The 20,000-nt window shown below is 50.0% G+C and overlaps 2 protein-coding genes and 2 non-coding genes across 4 annotated transcripts in view; 2 read left to right on the forward strand and 2 right to left on the reverse strand.

Moving 5' to 3' along the window:
• The window catches only part of VAC14 (Vac14, PIKFYVE complex component), a 106,478-nt gene that overhangs the window by 84,110 nt on the left and 2,368 nt on the right, over positions 1-20,000 (reverse strand). Inside the window, exons 2-9 of the mRNA XM_003791375.2 lie at positions 5,588-5,738; positions 5,143-5,310; positions 4,262-4,324; positions 3,674-3,781; positions 3,042-3,151; positions 2,677-2,783; positions 1,658-1,792; positions 757-909 (exon numbers count right to left, since the gene is read on the reverse strand). Coding sequence (XP_003791423.1) covers positions 757-909; positions 1,658-1,792; positions 2,677-2,783; positions 3,042-3,151; positions 3,674-3,781; positions 4,262-4,324; positions 5,143-5,310; positions 5,588-5,738 — 995 coding nt within the window. The remainder of the gene's footprint in view (positions 1-756; positions 910-1,657; positions 1,793-2,676; positions 2,784-3,041; positions 3,152-3,673; positions 3,782-4,261; positions 4,325-5,142; positions 5,311-5,587; positions 5,739-20,000) is intronic.
• Positions 7,898-7,968, forward strand: TRNAG-GCC. Its single transcript has one exon. It is a non-coding gene; the product is annotated as a tRNA-Gly (tRNA).
• TRNAG-GCC lies at positions 8,548-8,618 on the forward strand. The gene has a single exon. It is a non-coding gene; the product is annotated as a tRNA-Gly (tRNA).
• Positions 15,312-17,819, reverse strand: LOC100945683 (alpha-1,3-mannosyl-glycoprotein 4-beta-N-acetylglucosaminyltransferase A-like). Its single transcript, XM_012806158.2, is given in 3 exon segments — positions 15,312-15,496; positions 15,784-16,050; positions 16,348-17,819. Coding segments are annotated over 3 exon segments (1,587 nt in total). The 5' UTR covers positions 17,483-17,819.

Genomic DNA, 20,000 nt, shown 5'->3' on the forward strand with positions numbered 1-20,000 from the left:
GCCCCAGCCTCCCAAGTAGCTGGGACTACAGGCACCCGCCACAATGCCCAGCTATTTTTTTGTTGCAGTTTGGCCGGGGCTGGGTTTGAACCCGCCACCCTCGGTATATGGGGACGGTGCCCTACTCACTGAGCCACAGGCGCCTCCCCAAAGTAGTTTTCTTTATGTCATAGATTAAACAAGAAAATGTTAAACGAGTTTGAAAGGAGAATAGAGAACAACTTCATTTTTTAAAGGTACTGATTTGGGCAATAAAATTCCTAAGAACTGAATAAACTGAGCTAGTGCTTTCCTAACCCTCCCCCACTAAGAACTACACGCACAGTTCAGGCAGCCAGGCTTCCAGGAGGCGGGGCATCTACAACCAAGAACCAAGCGCATCCTGACTCCTGGCACTCCCTCCGTGCTCCAGACCTCCCTACCTTAAAAAGGACTATTTCCTGTAGCTGAACCCAGGACAAAGATTAAGCAAAGGCTTACTGGTCTTTGAGGCAGAATGGGTTAAGATCATGGCCTCTGGAGGCAGGTTGCTTGGATTTAAGTCCTAATCCCACCCTTGACCAGTTGCCAGATTCTGGTCATGCTGCTTAGCTCCCAGTCCCCCATCTGCAGAACAGTGACAGTAACAGTTTCTACCTTACAGGGTTATTGCCAGCATTATTTGAGTAACAAATATAAAGTAGCCCCACATCAAGTCTTATGACTTCTGGCTGGGGCCCCCTGTGGGAGGTGAGAGGCCACAGGCAGTTTACTCACCATTGCCTGCCCCCTCCTGCCTTGACAGGGAGTCATCTGGGTGGGGTTCTAACTGCCTCTGGAGCACTGGCTTCGGCTCATCTGGCTCATCATCCTCAGGGGTGACCAGCTTCATCAGGCCCTGGTTGCATACATTGGCCACCTCCTTGATGCCTGATCCACTGATGTAAGGAGTGGCCCTGCCTAGGGAGTCTTCTCTCAACCTGGTGTTCCAGGTTAGGGACTCAGTCCCCCGAGGCTGTGCTGGGTAGACAGGGAATCTAAACCCAGACCCTGCTCTCCATGCTACCTATGAGAAGAAAGAGGAGCATCTCATGGGGCAGGACACCAGTACGCCTGGCAGTTCATCATCTCCTGGGGAAGGTCCAGTCCCAACCCTTTTTCTCCAGCCTGTAGTTAGAGCCTCTAGTTTAGCAAAATCTAAAGGGGAGAAGAGGAGAAGGAAGTGAATAGGGAAGGCTAGGCAAGGCTAGGAAAGGCATGTGTACAGGAAACAGGACTCCTGGCTTCACAGTGAAATCTGTATTTCCTAGGGCAAGGGATGAGTTGGGTCTCCTTCAGGGCCAACATGACGAGCTTTGGGGGCAAAGCTAAATACAGTGCCTTCAGATTATCAAGTGTCAATGGTTATTCCAGGGATAATAATGAGGCATCCTGTGTCAAAGGGACTGTCAGCAGATTTTGCTAAACTAGAGGCTCCTTTAACTATAGGTTGGAGAAAAAGAGTTGGGGCTGAACCTTCCCCAGGAGATGATGAACTGCTGGGCGTACCTGGTGTCTTGCCCCATGAGATGCTCCTCTTTCTTCTCATAGGATCCTTTCAGGCGGCCCTCCCACTCCTGGGTCCCTCAACTTAACAGTCCCTTTCAAGTTGCTTCTTCTCTCCCAGAGCAAAGGATACTTTTCTTGCGGTCATCATAGGCCAGACAGGGCAAAACGGCAGTCAGGATCCCAGAAGAATAGGGCAGCATGATGCGGCCAGCCAGCTGGATGAACTCCCGCATCCAGCACATAGCTGTCAGCTGGATTAGGTCATCTGCAGGGAGAATCAGTTCGTTCCAGAGGGATCAGTGTGAGTAGCTGGAGTGCTCCCTGCCACTGACTGCCCCCAAGCCCGTGCCTCACCAATGCTCTGTTACCTGTGTGCTTTGCTCTCTAAAGGAACTTCAGTTACAGGCTGACGTACAGTGACAATCCTGTGCTAGACTTGGAAAAGGCCCTCTCTGCATCCACACCCCTCTGCAATGTGACTCTGTATCTCCACTCATCTAGAAATGGGGCTTATCTCCCTTCCTCTTGAATCTGGGCTGGCCTTCTACTTTGGCCAATAGAACATGGCAGGCCTAGCTCTCAAGAGGCCTTGCTCACTTCAACCACTGCTCTGAGAACGATGTTGGCATATGAAAGTGCCCAGGCTTGCCAGCTGCATGATGACACATGATGCAACTGCTCCCGTTGCCCCAGCTGACAGCCAGAAAACCGCCAGACATGAAGGAGGCCACCCTGGCCCACCTAGCTCAGCTAACCCTCTAGTTCACTGTACGTGCACAACTGAACCCAGCCAAGCCTGGCCCAGGTAATCACAACCACGTGGGTGAGAGGAACTACCCAGGTGAATGGAAGACTAATGACCAATAAGTGGCTGTTATTTTAAGCAATTATGTTCTATGGTGGTCTGATATGCACCAAAAGCTAAAAGAGACATAATTTCAACTTCAAGCATTTCAACTCTCAGTGACCAGCAAAGAGGTGCCTGGATTTACTTTACTCCAGGTTATACCTGACAAAAGGATCTCCGAGTCAGCAGAGAACCTAAATCTCCCATTTAGAGACCTTGCTCCCAGGGCCCAGCGTCACACGGTTCAATGCTCTTCCTAGGACTCTCTCCTGCCCTTCACTGAGGGGCCTCGACACACTCACCTGTGGTCTGGCAGTGGATCACCAGGATGTTGGCCATCTCGGCAAACTTAACACTGGAGGGGTTCTTCTTTATTTCTTTCAAGAATTCTCCAAGAACAACCTCACACCTACCAATGAGAACAGGAGAGTGGAAACAGCTCATGTCAGCCAGGGCCAAGGAGACCCTACTAGTGCCCACTTCTGCTTGGGGTCAGCCAGCCAGGGCAGGGGGGAGGCCACATTTAGTGACATGGCAGGTGAGTGTTCGCAGAGGCTGGTGGTGGCTGGGCTCTTAGCTCCTCGAGCAGGAAGGAGTGCGGGACTCATTCCTTGCCCCTCTGTGTGATGGATTCTTAGGCCAGCTGCCTGCCCCTCACTCCCCTCACATTTTCCGAATCTCTTTGCCATTGTCGCCCAGGATCTGGAACAGTCCATCCAGGATTTCTGGCAAGTAGTCCAGCAGGTTGATGTCTGGCACGGACTCCAGAACCAGGATCTGACCGAGGGGAAGAGAAAAGGAGGGGAGGTCATGCCAGCCCCAGAAACTCTTCTCCTCCTCACCGATCCTCTGGGACTGGGGACCCTATGGAAGTAGTGTCCTACTACTGAGCTGCATGTGTCCTGTGGGAGTAGGGGACATGAGCAGCTAGGATGTTCTGTCACAAGTACAAGGAATGGTGATTTGGCTCTAAGGCTATTCAAATGCCTGGGGAGAAGGAAGTTAAGAGGGAAGGATAGGCAAGGCTAGGAAAGGCATGTGTGCAGGAAACAGGACTCCTGGCTTCACAGTGAAATCTGTGTTTCCTAGGGCAAGGGATGAGTTGGGTCTCCTTCAGGGCCAACATGATGAGCTTTGAGGGCAAAGCTAAGTACAATGTCTTCAGATTATCAAGTGTCAATGGTTATTCCAGGGATAATAAGGAGGCATCCTGTGGCTAAAGGGACTGTCAGCAGATTTTACTAAACTAGAGGCTCCTTTAACTACAGGCTGGAGAAAAAGGGGTGGGCTGGACCTTACCCAGGAGATGATGAACTGCCGGGCGTACTGGTTGTTGGAGTAAATCCTCTCCCGCAACAAGGGGATGAAGCCCACCAGGTCGAACCTGCTGCTCTCTGTCACGATGTCCTGTGGACCAAGGAATGTGAGCTGCTATTAACCAGGGACTGGGCCTGGCCTGGGCTGGCTTGAGGGGTCAGACGACCACAGAGGGAACCGGCAGAGCCTGAGCCAGGCAGGGGAGGCCCCTGGAACATGGGTCACAGACCAGAGGACAAGCAAAACTCGCCAGGACTCAAAGTCAACTAACCCAATGGCCAAACCCTCCTCTCTATGGTCTGGATGGGTTGCTGGACCCCTGTCCTCCGGTGGCAACAACGCGAGGGCATGTTTAGGGTGACGGCCAGTTCTGTGTTTCTACTGTGGTGGTGACACAGCTCTACACACTTGTCACAGAACTGCACACAGAAGAGTAAATTGTACTGTATGTAAACTGAAAAACTAAAACAATAATTTGGAAGAACATCCCTAATGATGAAATTTCCAAGCTATATAGATAGATGGAAGAAATAGATTCTAGAAATAAAAGTGGCAACAAAGTACAAATACCTTTAAAAGGCGGTCTAGGAGCTCAGATCCACTTTTTACGTTGGGGTCTGGGTCAGCAGCCAGCTGCAAGAGGCATGGGAGAGACATGGGGACCGAGGTCAGAGCTGAGCAGAAGACACGGGTCTCCTACAAACCGAGAGCCGAGGCCTTGGCACAGCCTGGAACACCTAATGGGCACCCTATGTGACGTTGAGAAAGGTCAGGGAGGTGGGCAAGACAGAGCTGGTAAGGAGGCCTGTGCAGCAGCCCCCTTCTGCTTGGACCACTTCCGTGATGTGCCAGAGTGTCTGCTCCCTGCCACCACTGGGGCAGAGGGTTGTTTCCCATCGTCCTTCCTCAGGGGGGTTCCATTCTTAAAATGTCGAGTCCTCTCTCCTCTCTTGGAGTGGGGAAGGGACAGCTTTGAGGTATTCTAGAAGGGACCATGGCATTCTACAGGAGCTGCAGGGCGGCTCTGCACCTGGGAGCCGAATGCCAGGAAGCTGAGAGAGGTGTGGAAGAAGAGTTATCAGGGGCTCCAAAGCCCTTCTAAGAAGAGGTTTTTCTAGAGCATGTGTGAGCCAGAATGCCCTCCGGCCTCCTCACAGGGAAACACAGTCTGTACAGCCAGGGAGGCTAGTGCTTCTCAGACTACTGGTTATTCCCCTCCACTGTGGGGCAGCCTGATACTTTCAGAAAATGCAATAAAAATGGGAAATAAAAAATGTGAATATAAAGTGAATATAAGCCCATTTAAAAATTATTATAGACAGTAAAGGTCCGGTGAAGTCCCATACTTATCTGCTGTGCCTGCTTCTGGGAAAAGGGACCCAAGCATCCACAGTCCTAGAAGTCAAGTAAGGTGGGGGACTGAGCTCAGCCCAGCCAGAAGGAGCAGTTACCTTGCTCAGCCCGTCGAAAAGCACATTGAAGTGGGGCAGCACGGCGCCGCGGGCCACCTTGACGATGTTGTAGAGCGCCTCGCAGGCATAGTAGCGCAGCCTGCTGTCCGCATCATTGAAGCAGGTCAGCACCGGCTCGATCAGCTCCTTCAGGTACAGCCCTGAGTCCTGCGATGGGGCAGGAGGGGGAGCAGACTGCTCAGAGGGGGGAGGCGGACATCCCAGCTCAGGGCTTTATGTGAGCCCTTCCCAAGCCTGCCTCCCAGGAGAGGGACCTCGCCAGGTGACAGGGCTGCAAAGTCAGCCCTTGCTGGTCTTAGGTATAGAGAGAGTGGCAATAAAACACAGGTCTGCAGCACTTTGCCAAGTCCTAGGACGGGAAGTGTCTGGATGGCTCAGAGTCAAGGCATGGCTAGCGTGTCTGTCCCTGAGGAGAAAGGCCCACCTTGCCCAGGGCGATGGAGCAGGCGGCCAGGCCGATGAGGCCCCCTTTCCGGCTGTGGGGGTGCTGAGACAGGGCGAACTCCTGAGACAGCGTCTGGATCACGTGCTTGATCTGCACCGTATTGTTCTGGGCCACGAACTCCCGCACCAGCCTGAAGAGAGAGGAGAGAGGGGCTGTGGGGACTAGATCACCCCTCCTGTCGGGGTCAAGGGGAAGAAAGGAGGTAATCTGTTTAGAAAGAGGAAGTAGGAGTCAGGTATCTTGGGCAGGCCTTCCCAGTTCTGCTTCCCTACTCCGGGTCTCAGGTTCCCTCTGTGTACAATAGAATGAGTAACAGGTATTCGCTCACTTCTGGGAATCTAGGAGAATGCAAATAAACCTTTCATCAGAGACCAAAAAACAGTGCACTGTCAGTTCATCAGCCATTTTCATTATGTGACACTTCCTCAACTTTCTATCACGAGTCCAAGAAATTCTCTGGAGCTGGGCCATTATTTCCAGGGACGGTGCTGGGGACACACAGCTGGACCAGGCCCCAGTCCAATCGGCTAGATCCACACACAAATAAGTAACTGCAGCAAAGTGGCACAAATGGTATCTCAGAAGCAAGATAATACAAGCCAGGTCTCCCCAGGCCATCTAGTGGGGGCAGAGAGAAGCCAGTTGAGTCTGATTTTAAAAACATCCTAGGCATTTCCCAGGCAAAGAAAGGAAGGCAGGGTGTCCTAGTCACAGGGAAGCCTGGCTAAAGGCAAAGAGTGCCGAGAAGACACAGCAGATTGAGGGCTGGACCAGGCATCTAGCATGTGGAAGGGACAACTAGAGGCAGTTACGGAAAATATGAAGCAGTAGAGGGGCCCCAGCAGGAGATGACACTGCACTTAGACACCACTTTAGCAGATTCTTCTGGTGGCAGCTTGGAGGGCTAGGGTGGTAGCTGGGTGGGCCTGACAGAAAAAGCTGATGCCAAGGACACACTTTTCAGCAGAACACTGCAGCTTCGCTGTTAGGAGGACCTGAAATGTGGCTGGGCCAGTGGGAAAGAGCAGGAGGGATTACTTCTAGAATTAAACAGAAAAGCATCAGGAGCTGGTGTTAATATGGGAGTAGGTGGTAGATGGTGCCTCCAAGGTGTCTCCTTGGGCAGTGACACTAGCAGGGAGAGGGGCAGGTAGGAGGGAGGCTACCTTTGTGGGTGGGACGTTTGCCCAGGCAGGCCCTGCCCTGAGTGGAGAAGACCTGAGGGAGGCCTGGCTGTGTAACAGACCAGTCTGTTTTCAGAGACCTGTGGATGTGAAGGTCAAGTCTCTGTCCTCCAGAAGCTCACAGCTCCCTGTGGAAAGAAGCCCTAAGTGGGATGATGCCAGCAAGAGCACCCACATCACTGCTGGGGTGGTTAGGGAAGGCTTCCCTGGTGTAGGATGGGAGCTGGACCCTGCAGGCAGCAGGGTAAAGAGAAGGAAACAGGCCTTCTGGGCAAAAGGAATCGTGTGAGGAATGGCAAGGAGGGGGCACCAGGCCACCTTGTCTGGGGCTCCAGAAAACAGAGCAGTAGCGGGAAACCTCGAGGATGGGTGGGCCCTGGAAACTGGCATCTCTAGCTAGGAGAATGAATTTTGTACCACGTGACAGGAGCCTCTGGTGGTTTTTGCTGAGCATGTGAAGGAGTATTTGAGAAGCCTGATGTGTGGGGGGTGGGAAGAGGGGGGTTTAGAGATGTAGACTTCAGAAGCAGCTGCAGAGGCTTTCTCCCTGATGCACGCCTGTTGCATAAATGGAATCTCAAGTTGGCTTGAAGAATTTTAAGAATGGTCATGCCCAAAAGGCATTAATTAGTCTGCGTGGTTTCAGCTCAGTGTCAGAAACTTCTAGTAACTGGAGCTGTTCAAGACCAACTGTGCTATCCTGTGAGACAGGTGTGATCACCTGTACAAAGGCTGTTCAAAGAGGGGTCACAATGATTTCATAAAGATTTAATATAGCAAGTCACATGGGGCATTTGTTTTGTGCCAGGCACTGTCCACAAAAGAGGGGAGAAATAGGCCTGGCTCCAGCCTGGTGGACACTGAAACAGAGAGGGATATTTTAGGAAGAGGCTGTACAAATGAGTGGAAGATGAATACCAGTTCACAGGCTCCAACTCCCAAAGCAGAGTAATAAGGCCTGGCAAGGATGCTTCTACATAAACCTGTCTGGTCACACCAACTGGGCAAACCAGCCAGGTGAGGCCCAGTGACCTGTCAGAGAGCATCTCTATAGAGAAAGAGCCTCTTATGAAAAGCTCTGCAGACACTACAGAGAACAGCTGGAGCATTGGTGGTTCAGTGGTAGAATTCTCGCCTGCCACGCGGGAGGCCCGGGTTCGATTCCCGGCCAATGCAAATGCAGTGTTGCTTTTATTGCCTTTTCCTGGCTAGTCTCCTCACACAGATTGTGCTGAAGGAGCCCGTCCTCTTGAGCACGCCATGCCTGCAGCAGCCCAGGCAGCCAGTGAATCTGGCACCACATTTCCTGCTGAGCGAACACAGGAAGGGCAGCTGGGTTCTTCAGAGAAGCGCTCACTATAGGCGCTGGAACCTTGGCCTTGATGCCTTCATCACAAGGCATGGCTGCTCGCGCCTTGGCCAGTCTCCCAGCAAGACGCTGGAGTGAAACCTGAGAACAGTAAAACTGCTGAACACAAGCCTAAGCAGAATGGAAAGGCAGGATTCAGACATCAGAGTTAAAGTTCCCCCAAGTCTCAACATGCTTTGGCTTCTGAGAAAGAAGCTCTTGTTTCTGTCGGGAGGTCTCAAGGCAAATCAATTGCACACACACATCCTTCTGCTTCCTCCTGCTCTGGAGGCTAAACTTTCTGTTCCTGCAGAGGTGCTGACATGGCAGCATCAGAGACCAGCCTTCTAGCCTTTGAGCCAGCACAGGGTTAAAGGGAGGTGTCCACACAGCTGGTTACAGCTGGAGCATTGGTGGTTCAGTGGTAGAATTCTCACCTGCCACGCGGGAGGCCCGGGTTCGATTCCCGGCCAATGCAGCAGCAAATTATTTTAATCCTAAAGAGAGATTAAACTGAGGATTCCACACTGCCTAACCAATTTGTGAATATACTCTGAGAACTGAGGGTGACTTGTTTTTAGCTTAGACTTTAAATGACTTTGACAAAAATCACTCAGTCTCCTAATTCCATAAGGTCCAGAACCTGGTCTTGCTCTTGAGAAGTGCAGGATGTGGGGATGTGTCAAAGCCCACTGACAGCAGCTGTGCCCACTACGCCTGCCCAGACAGCCTGCCAGGGGGCCAGGATGTGCTTCTGTTTGGTACAAGTCAGGGTGGCACCAGGTGCTCGGTGTGGAAATCCTTGTGGGGTCAGCAAAGGATCTAAAAGCAGACCCCGTGTGCACAGCAGCACAGGCAGCCCAGGACCCACTGGTCTCAGGCCACACTCACTGGGCCACCAGAAAGCGTGCTTCTCCCAGCATGTGGGATGCACCCCCTGCCCTTGAGGGGCTCTGCACTGGCAGGGAGGAAATGAGAGTACCCAGGACTACAGTGCAAAGAGAGAACAAAACCTGGTAAGAAGAGTGGAAGGTGTCCGGGGTAGGCAAGGAAAACAACGCCCCGTGTCTGGTGGGAGGGAAGGTGGGGCAGCTTCCTGAGGGTCAGCGCTGAGACGGCTGGAGGGTGAGTAGGTGTCCATTTGGGAGCTGCCCAGGCTGAGGCTGAACAAAGGCTCAGAGGAAGGAAGAGCCGGTATTGGCAGAAGCAGAGGCCACAGGAGGAGAAGTGGGCGAAGGCTGGAGAAGCTGCTCCCTGCCACTCGGCTCAGGACCCTGAATGCTATCAAAGGAAGTGACATTTAATCCTGGTGATAGCAAGGAGTCAGGAAGGCTACAAAGTGCAAGGAATGCGGTTCTAATGTCAGTGACAGCTTGCAAGAGTAACAGGCCTCTGGAAGGGAGAAGATGGGAAAGGGGACATTGTGCTCCGCACTGTCTCCCCACCTCCTTGTGAAAGCCCAGCAGTACCATTACTCTCGCTTGACATCCACTGGGAGGCCTCTCCCACCTGAATCTTACTGGGACTCAACTTGGGGCACCCCAGGCCACTGCAGAGATGACGGCCCCCTCTTCAAGTCCTGCAGCTACTCTGTACACTTGCGCTTAAGGGTAGAATATTCTTCTCCAGATAGGTAGACAACGGCTGGAGGAAAGCTACTGAGAACATGTTCTCGTCTATAACATCAGCCTGGAGAGCACCGAGGCTGGCGGCAGATCAACCTGTGAGTCACCAGCAGGAAGAGTCTGATCCAGGAGTCAAGCCCGTCTTCCCTATACAGCACGTGGGCCAATCAAAACAGGGCCAGGCTGTCCTCTGCAATCTTTCTGCCCAATCCCCAGCATTAAGTGTCCCCTCTAGCCAGCCCTGCTTTCTGCTTCTATCAGCCTCTTTCTGGAAAAACTTCCACTCCCTTCCGCATCCATCCAGCCCTCAAAGTCCATCAAGCCCAAGCCCCTACTTTTCTTGACTACCCCATGAAGTGAGCACTTCTCCTCCGACCCTCGTCCTGTGCCCAGCAATGCACTATCAGATGTCACCAGTTAAGTTCCTTCTTGTGTGTGTATTCCTATTTCTAAAGCTTCTTGACAAAGTCCTTGAGGGCTGGTGCCATCATCTCTGCATCTCCAGCACCAGCCCTGAGTCCAGAGCTCTGCATGGAGTAGGTGGGAATCAGTAAACACCTGTCAAGGCCAGCAGAGACCACAGGTGACAAACCTGGGTAAAGCCCCTGCTGCCATATTGGTGCCCTGGGGGGCTCTGCAAACCCAAGTCTAACCTGTTGGACTAACCAATATTGCATGTGGATGGTCCTTGGCCCTTGGCCTTATACTTTAAGTTAATAGGAGAAAGACCTCATTACTGGAACCCCAAAATGCAAACTGAGAAGGGCCCAGGTCCCCAGAGCTGCTGCTAGTCACTGGGAAAGATGCACATGCCGGGACCTGCCAAGGGCGGAGGCAAGTTCTAACTCCTCACTGTGTGCTCCTAAATTGCTCCTGTCATAGCCTGTGGCTCAGTCTCTCTACTTCACAGGGCAAGTGCAGAGACGGAAAAAAGCAACTACAAGGGGACGCAGAGCAAGTGAAGTTTAAAACCTGGGCCTTCCTGGTTTCTCTTCAAAAGACCACATTGTCCCTCCTTTCATCTACCGGCTGGGAGCCAGGGGTGGTGGATCTGAAGCTAAACTAATGTTGAAGTTAATATTTGGCCCAGAAATGCTCACGATCACAAATCCCTGGAGACTGTCACTGATGCAAAGGTCACAGGCTTTCCTGTTCTGAATACCAGAGAAGGGAATCTGCTTCGGCCTTACCTCCTCCAGAGGTTGCTCAACTGGTCAGCAGTGTCACGGGATGGCAGAAACATCTATTCCCCAGGAGACACAAACCCCAGAGTGGGCCACTGCCAAATTCCAAGCTCCTGACAGCATGCTCCACACTCTGACGACCACACATAGCAGCCACCCACCCTCCTGGACCAAAGGAGAAGCCACACACAAGGAGGGAGGCATTTGGGTTTCCCATCAGCCAAGGGAGAACCTGGGGCCACAGTTTCAGCAGCATAGCCACAGCCCTACAGTGGAGTCTCCATAACACAGTGCGGTGACAGTCACCTGGGGGGACTAGTGAAGCAACCACATCCTAAGCACCTGCTCTATGCTAAGTGTGTCAGGGGTCAGTTATTTCCCAGGACAACCTCTTTCCATAGCTACTATTATTCTCATCTTCCAGATCTGATGCAGCCTCAGAGAGATTAAGCCCCTTTCCCAGGGTCACAGAGGGTCTGAACTCTTGATATCTACAAAGTCCACACCTTTTCAACCGTCTCACGGTTCCTCTCTCCCAACTTCTTAAGTCACTTCAGCTGCAAGCTGAACATACCCCACACAGACCAACTCCTCTGGGCAGAACTGAGGCCCCCAGTGGAATGTAACTTTCTCTATACATTTTCCTATGCTGACCAGTGTTCAGGCATCCCTCAAGCACCCCTCCCCACCCACTCAGGGAGCACAGGTGAGGTGTGCATTTGAGATCTTTTGAAAGAAAGCTCTAGAGCTGGTCTCCTGCTGAGCAGGCAGTAGCTGAGCAACCATTTGCCAAGCACTTACTATGTGGCAGGCAATACACTGGATCTAATTGAAACCTAGATGGGTACTAGTATACCCATTTTATGGCTGAGGCAAACTGAGAAAAGGTAAGAAACATACACAAAGTCATACAACTTGCAGATGACAGGCCTAAAAATCAAACCTAGATTTTTCTGATCCCAAGGTCTGAAATCTTACCCGTAAGGTTATCTCACCCCCCTTCCCAAATATCACAGCCACCACCTGTTGGATGCCTGCTGAACGCCAGCCACTTGACACTTATTTAACTTCCATCCCATTTCATTTGGTGATGTCCAGACTCTGTCCTGGGTGGCAGAGGTTTTAGCCACTACATGCAGGTTCTCACGTGTTCAGAGTCCTCAGTGGCAAGGTGGGGCTAAATACAGCGCCTTCACACCGTTTCTAGAGCACTGAGCTAGATAACGCACGGTGTGTGCTCTGCACCACACATGCTCAGCAACAAACAGCACTAGTGCAATCAGAATGAGGGAGGCAGGCTGCGATCTCACACACACCACGCGAGACGTGTGCACTCAATAAAGGTTGGTTGAGCATCTCCTATGTTCCTGGCTCCAGAAGAATACTAGGATAAACCCAGAGCTGATAGTTATGCCCGTGATAGGAAACTTTCAACATGGACTTGGGGCTGCTGCCTTTTTTCTTTCTGGTAAGTCCTGGTCCCTATGCAACATACCACATTCGGGCAGTCACGTCCCATACAGAATCTGGGGAGACATCTCCATTTGCTTTGCTGAGTATTTAAGTAATGTTTCCATTTGCTCACTGGTCTCTAATAAAAGAGCAGGGAAAACCAGTAAACCTGCCTCTGAGGAAGGGCCAAAGGCCTTTTGAAAAGGCCTAAGAACTAATTGATGGAACAGATGAGGTCAGACAATCAAGTTTGCGATTCATGCTGGAAAAAGTGCTATATACCTCACCGCCAAATGTCACTACAGTCACCTACAAAGGAGGCTGCCCAGGGAGGTATGACAGGCTCGGGGTGAACTTCTCAGCACAGGGAGCAAAGGGCCTGCTGATCGGCTATGGGGGAAAGGGGCCCCACAGGACCACATCTCCCAACTCCCTAATGGAACCCTGAATTTCACCGTGAGATTTCTCAATCTAAGATACTCTGTGATCCAGGCCAAACTAAATGGATCTGTGGCTAAGACATAGCCCCTGGCTGCTAGCCTGCAGTGCCTCGATTAAGGAATTTGCTGAGGAACTACTGATAAACAACAGAGCAGGGCAGAATTCTAACCTGCATTTCAAAAATTGCCTCAGGTTGCCAGGCAATGTGATTACAGTTATGTGTCAGTCACCAAGGCCATTTCAGTTAACAACAGACCATATATACCACAGTGGTCACATAAGATAATATCAGTTTTGCTGAATCTTTTCTACAGTCAGATATGTTGATATACACAAATATCACTGGGTTACAACTGCGGCTCAGTACAGTAACACACTGCACAGGGGACAGTGCACATTGCCAGACCACACAGCCGAGGTGTGCAGCAGGTTTCACTGGCCAGGTGTGTGCAAGTGTGCTCTGTGATGTGTGCATCAGGATGAAATCATCCAGTGACATTTCTCAGAATATAACCCACTCCAGTGATGCATGACTGTTTTGTCTTCTCCATAGACAAACAGGCTAAAAATGAGCCCGGTCAAACTCTCCAGCTCAACCTTTACTGATCACAGAGCTCCAGGGACTCCCTTCCCATAACACCCACCCTCCCTCCCCCCAGCAGGCAGGGAAGCAGATTCAGGAGCTGGGCTCCCACCTATCCACTCAGGAAGCAAAGCCTGGGTCACTCTGCAGAGTATCTATATTTGCTGGCTTCTGAACATGAAGTTCAAGAACATTAGATACTTGACCACGAAGGGCACTGGCTCTCCCAGGGGCAGGGAGGCCGAGGGGCTGCGGCTTCACAGGGCCTCCTGGCACAGTGGGTGCCCCCCATGTTTGCCACACTGCCTGCCGGCATTTCTCCTCCTCCTCCACCTTAGACTCCTGGGGAGGACGGCCTGGGGTCTTACCAACCTTTTTGTTAGAACTGACCAACAACCACATCCCCTAAAATCGGGAACCCACAAAATCCAAAACAGTCATTCTAAAAAATCTTAACGTGAATGACTTCTCCTATCAGAGGCTGTACAGTCATGTTGGAATGAGGTTTTGTGTGTGTGTGTGTAGCTCTCCAGGACTGTGCACCATGGGCTCACAACACTCAGCCAGCAGACTCTGGTCACTGAACACCGCACCACAGGGCTGGAGATTCTGGATCCAGGGGATCTTTAGTTGAGCTGAGCATCATCTCTCTGCATTTTTAGTGTCTGAGAGGCCTGGCATCGTGCTAAACCCCTGCTGTGAGTGGTTTTAAGCCCTCACTGGAACACCATACACAGTACTGGCTCTGTCACTGAGCAGACAGGGTCTGGAGAACTGAAAGCGGCAGGTAAAACCACCGTGGAGATGTCTGAGTTTGAACACTTCTTGTATGACATGTACAGAGAAACATTCACGTAGGAAACCTTTTGAGATACTTAAGAACCTGAGTTTTCTAGCCAGGCTCTCGCTGTGGAGCCATGGGAACACTACTTAACCTCAGGATACCACCACTCAGCTCACAGGGCAGCGGTGTAAAATAAATGAGGGGTGTAAAATGGCAAAACGGAAGCTTCTCTCTACCTCCCACACCACCACCTGCCTGGCCCAAAGGGGCAGACAGCATTTTGTTACAAATGTACTCCCAGGTTTCACTGTCACCACTGTTATGCACTTAACTGTCCTCTCATCCCCAGTTTCACATGTTGAAGCTCTGATCTCTATGTCCTTACAAGAGCCATCAGAGCCACCAACTCCCGTCCAAAAGAGGTTATGGAAGCACACCTGAGATGGCAGCCACATAGAAGCCAAGAGAAGATGACTTGGAATGAAACCTACCATTGGCACCTTGATCTTGGATGTCCCAGTCTCCAGAACTGTGAGAATAAATCTGTCTAGCCTCTCGGTCTGTGGTACTCGGCAGCTCTAGCAGACTCATATATTCTATCCTCTGGAGCTTTTCTCTAAAGAGATCCCTCATCAAATCTCACCATGACTGCTGGGTTAAGCTGACAAGGCAGCTGTGGACAGTAAGCTACTTGGTCTGGGAAAGCCAGGGCCAAGCCCAGGGGGCAGTTAGTGCCACAGCCTTCTGCTGACAGCTGCCACATGCTGGCAGGCACTGAGACATGAAGGTAACACGAAAGCATGGGCGCTGCTGTCAGGGAGTTCACAGTCTAGGAGCGGCAGATTTAGAAACACTGACGATAGAGCTGTACCCATTTTCTATCTGCTATTGTAATAAATTACCACAAACTTAGTGGCTTAGAACACAACAAATTTACTATTATGGGTCTTGCTGAGCTGAAATTTATCGGGCCTGTTTTATTTTCTGGAGCATCTAGGGAAGAATCCATTTTCTTTTCTTTTTTTTACATGCTTAACTATCTTTAATCAACAAATTCACAGGAAAAAGTATATTCGTTTCTTAGTAGATCAGTTGGTGGCTTTTAAATATGAATCTCATTAAGAATAGCCCAAACAGCAGAATTCTGAATAACTGAAAGTCGAAAGGTTGCAACGGGATTTCGACTAGGATCCACCATTCCTTCTGCAACACCATTCTCAAATTTTCCTATTCTGAAATAGCCATCTTCTAATCATTTGTCTTCGGTTTCTTTGCTTATTTCCAAACCTTCACTCTTTTTTTTTTTTTTTTGAGACGGAGCCTCAAGCTGTCCCCCTGGGTAGAGTGCCATGGCATCACACTCACAGCAACCTCCAACTTCTGGGCTCAAGCGAGTCTCCTGCCTCAGCCTCCCAAGTAGCTGGGACCACAGGCGCCCGCCACAACGCCTGGCCATTTTTTGGTTGCAGCCATCATTGTTGTTTGGCGGGCCCGGGCTGGGGATTCGAACCCGCCACCTTAGGTGTATGTGGCTGGCGCCTTAGCCGATTGAGCCACACGCGCCGAGCCCAAACCTTTACTCTTAAAAGGCAGAACTTCCACAGTTGTATTTAACAGTATATCTCCTGGATGTTCTTGGCTGCCACTATGGAACAAATAACTTTCTACATTGACTGGTTTATCAAATTTAAACAAGATGTAGTCTCCAGCTACTGGGGTGATGGCCCAGAAGAAATCTTCCCCCATGGACGTCTTCTCCAGTGTATGTCCTTGGTAGACCTTCAAGGAAGTGGGAACCTACGTAGGTGGATTTACATGGATTTTAAGAAGTAATGGTTTCAGGCTTGGCTCCTGTAGCTCAAGCAGTTGAGGCACCAGCCACATACACCTAAGGTGGCGAGTTCGAATCCCCAGTCCGGGCCCACCAAACAACAATGATGGCTGCAACCAGAAAATGGCCAGGCATTGTGGCAGGTGCCTGTAGTCCCAGCTACTTGGGAGGCTGAGGCAGGAGACTCGCTTGAGCCCAGGAGTTGGAGGTTGCTGTGAGCGTGATGCCATGGCACTCTACCCAGGGGGACAGCTTGAGGCTCTGCCTCAAGAAAAAGAAAAAAAAAAAAAAAGAAGTAATGGTTTCATATAATCCGTATCCACGAGTTTCTGGATTTTTCCTGACAGTGATGAATGCAGACCAACATGTTGGCAAAGGGAAGGTCTGAAGCGAATTCGCAGATTTGCTTTTTGTCTATCACAATGTTTTGCATCTTTTTCAGGGTTGCAGACTTTCACCCAGAGAATAGGATCCAAAAGCCAGTCGATGGGTTTCTCCTTATAGAACATGAATTCTACAATCAGAGTGAGGTCCGGTGCTTGAAATATTTTACCAATGAAGCCCAGTTGGGAAAACTCTAGAATCATCCATTCCTCAGAAGAAAGCTGAAGTGCAAATTTTTTTATAGTATTAAAATAATTCTGTTTGACAATGATATCCTCTTCAAGCTGAATGTAATATATGCCCTTTTCCTGAGCATACATCATTAGAAAACAGTAATCCAGGTTTTGTTTTGTTCTCCATCTTACTCCTTCTTTAGAATCTCCAAATGTCTCCTTCAGGTTTGTTGAGTCCGGATAATAGCTCTCAGGGGGTGATATTACTTCTACCAGGCCAGAACAGATTTCTTTAGAAAATTGTTTCTCCAGGTTGGCAACAACACCATGCACATAATCAATATCTGTCTCTCCTATGAAGACTACTATGACACAGTCCACCTTCTCTTCAGGATACAGGTTATTGATAAGGGGATGAAGAGTTTCTATGAGGTCTGATCTAACTTCTCTCTTCACTGTGGGGATTCCCATTACTATCGAAACTCCTGTTCTTCCGCTGCCAATCTGCACTGCAGGTTGAAGGCTTCCTTCATTTTGCCATAAATGAGGCAAATGATAATAAATACCTGGCACTTGAAGAGATTTTTTGCTTGTTAATTCCTTTAGCAGCCTTAGGGTATTACCTGAAAACTTATTCACTGTATCCTTACTTCCATTTGTTTCGGCTCCTACACGTCTGAACTGTTGTACAATGGTATTTAATTCAGAAGAGCGCTGAGAGATTCTATGCTCAGCTATTCGAAGACGTTCTTTCAAAGCGAGAAATTCTCATCGATAAGCAATAAGTTTTTCTTTCCCATTTTGCTGTGTGGTATACCAAGAGAGAGTAAGGAACGAAATGATAAATGCTAAAGTAGGGGCCACAGTTCCATTTCCGAGCCTCATCTCACTTCACCATCACACTGGTTCATATGTTTAGGATGATAACCAGGACTGTTTTGTTTTTTAGCCGGCAGTCAACTAAATCCAGTATTCCTGATTCTAGGCCAATAAAAACAATCAATAAGAGAGATTCATTCCAGATGCTCTGCGGAAGGAGCCCAGCAGCTGTACCATTCACAACTGCTACTCAGAATTGTCTTCACAGTCTTCATAGACTCGTGTCTCGGGCTTTTTTCTTCCTTGTGGCTACTTGCATCTCCCAGTTCGGAAGGTAAGCAATGAACGTGCTCCAGAGAAACACAACGTTGAAAGAAATAAGAGGCACGCGAAGGCTGTAACGCAGCCACCTCATAAAAGCAGCCTTTGCGATGTCACCTGGTGCACTTCATGGACTCACCCAGACACAGCCTAAGGGTGCCACGAGCAGCTTCATCACTACAGCGGGAACTGAGGCCTGGAAGCAGAGGGTGTTCTGTCACGCTGGACCATCAGCTCTCCAATTTGTAGGAAAATTCCCCGCTGCAGCGGCTGCACTTCCTGGCCCCCTCGGCGGGAGCAGCCTCTGCCTCTGCGCCCTGCGCTTCGCCACCGCCCACCTGCTCCCCGGCCCCGCAAAGGCACCGCCTCTGGGCTCTCCTGCCGCCAGGTCCCGCGGGCAACTCTCTCTCTGCCTCCGCACCCCGCCAAATCCACACTTTGCTCCACTTTCCCCCAAAGTCAGCTAGCTCAGCCATGCCGCGGAGCGCCTGGAACACACGAGGCGCCCGGCCCGCCACCAGGAGGGCGCGCTGCACCCAGGGGCTGCTGCGCCGTCGCGGGCGGGGCGGGCGGCGCGGCCTCTTTTTTTCTTTCTGAGACAGTCTCAAGCTGTCACCCAGGCTAGAGTACTGTGGTGTCATAGATCACAGCAAGTTCAAAGTCCTAGGCTTAAGTAATCCTCCTGCCTCAGCCTCCCAAGGAGATGGGACTATAGGTCCCTGCCACCATGCCTTGCTGCTTTTTCTATTTTAGTCGAGATGAATCTTGCTTTTGCTCAGGCTTTTGCTCAGGCTGGAACTCCTGAGCCCAAACAATCCACCTGCCTTGGCCTCCCAGAGTGCTAGGATTATAGATGTGAGCCTGAGAATTCATTTTCTTGCCAGCTTCTAGAGCAGTGGTTCTCAACCTTCCTAATGGACGTTCTGAGAACAGCTGTTCTAGAGGCTGCCCACATTCTTTGCATGGTGGCCCCTTTCCACCCTCAGTGCCAGCAGTAAGCAACTGGGTAAGGTTTCTCACATCACGTCACCTTTCTGCTTCCCTCTTCCACACTTAAAAGCCTCTTGGAGTTACACTGGGCCCGCTAAATAATCCAAATCTTCCTATTTGAAGGTCAGCTGATTAGCAATTTTAATTCCCCCTTGCCATGTAATGTAACATATTCACAGGCTCCAGGGATTAGGATGTGGACATCTTTGGGAGATCATTATTCTACCTATTAAAAAGTGATAAGATGGCTTGGTACCCATAGCACAGTGGTTACAGCACCAGCCACATACACCAAAGTTGGTGGGTTTGCACCTGGCCCAGGCCAGCTAAACAACTGTAACAACTACAACAAAAAATAGCCAGGCGCTGTGGCGGGTACCTGTAGTCTCAGATATCCCAGATACTTGGGAGGCTGAGGCAAGAAGATTGCTTAAGCTCAAGAGTTTGAGGTTGCTGTGAGCTGTGATGTCACAGCACTCTACTGAGGGTGACATAGTGAGACTCTGTCTCAAAAAGAAAGGTGATAAGATACAAAACAATTATGTAATATATATTATAAATAATTAGAACAATTATATAACAATTCTATATACAATGTATTATATAACAATTATAACATGCCAAGTACTGTGCTAAGTAAGCACTTTACAACATTATCGCAAATATCCCTATGAATACTGTTATTATTCTCAATTTACAGGGAGGCAGAGACGGTAATAAGCTTTTTCAGGGTCACCCAGTTAGTAAGTGGGAGCTTGAACCCTAGATGTTTGGCTCCAGTGTCTGCTCTTAACCACTATGCCCTGCAGGCAATCAAGAAATAGGGTATCCTGGTGGGACTGCTTACCAAGAACAGGACTAAACACTTTCATTTCTGAAGCATGTAAGCTGACTCACCTATGCTACAGATAACTGCTAGTATTCTGACTTTTCTTTTACAGGTATCTGCAGCCTATGTGAGAGCTTAGTTAACAGTCTGTGTTTGGCTGAGGGTCACTCTGACCAGGCCACATGAAGAATATATTCAAATATACAATATTTTATGTGAACCTGACATAGTGCTCAGACATCCAAAAAGCTGGACAAGTACCAAGAAAAAAAACCAATTATCTGTCTTTGAATAACCTGTGAAAACATACGTTCTTGAACATATTAAAGTGGCCAGCCATTCCTCATTCCAAACATGACTGAAAGGTTGGAATGGACTGGAGGGTCTGTGAGACCAGCACTTCTCAAACTTTAATGCACACACTCATCACCCAAGGATCCTATT

Source organism: Otolemur garnettii, unplaced genomic scaffold, assembly GCF_000181295.1.
Source record: "Otolemur garnettii isolate 467f Iridium unplaced genomic scaffold, OtoGar3 scaffold00047, whole genome shotgun sequence".
Lineage (NCBI taxonomy): Eukaryota > Metazoa > Chordata > Mammalia > Primates > Galagidae > Otolemur > Otolemur garnettii.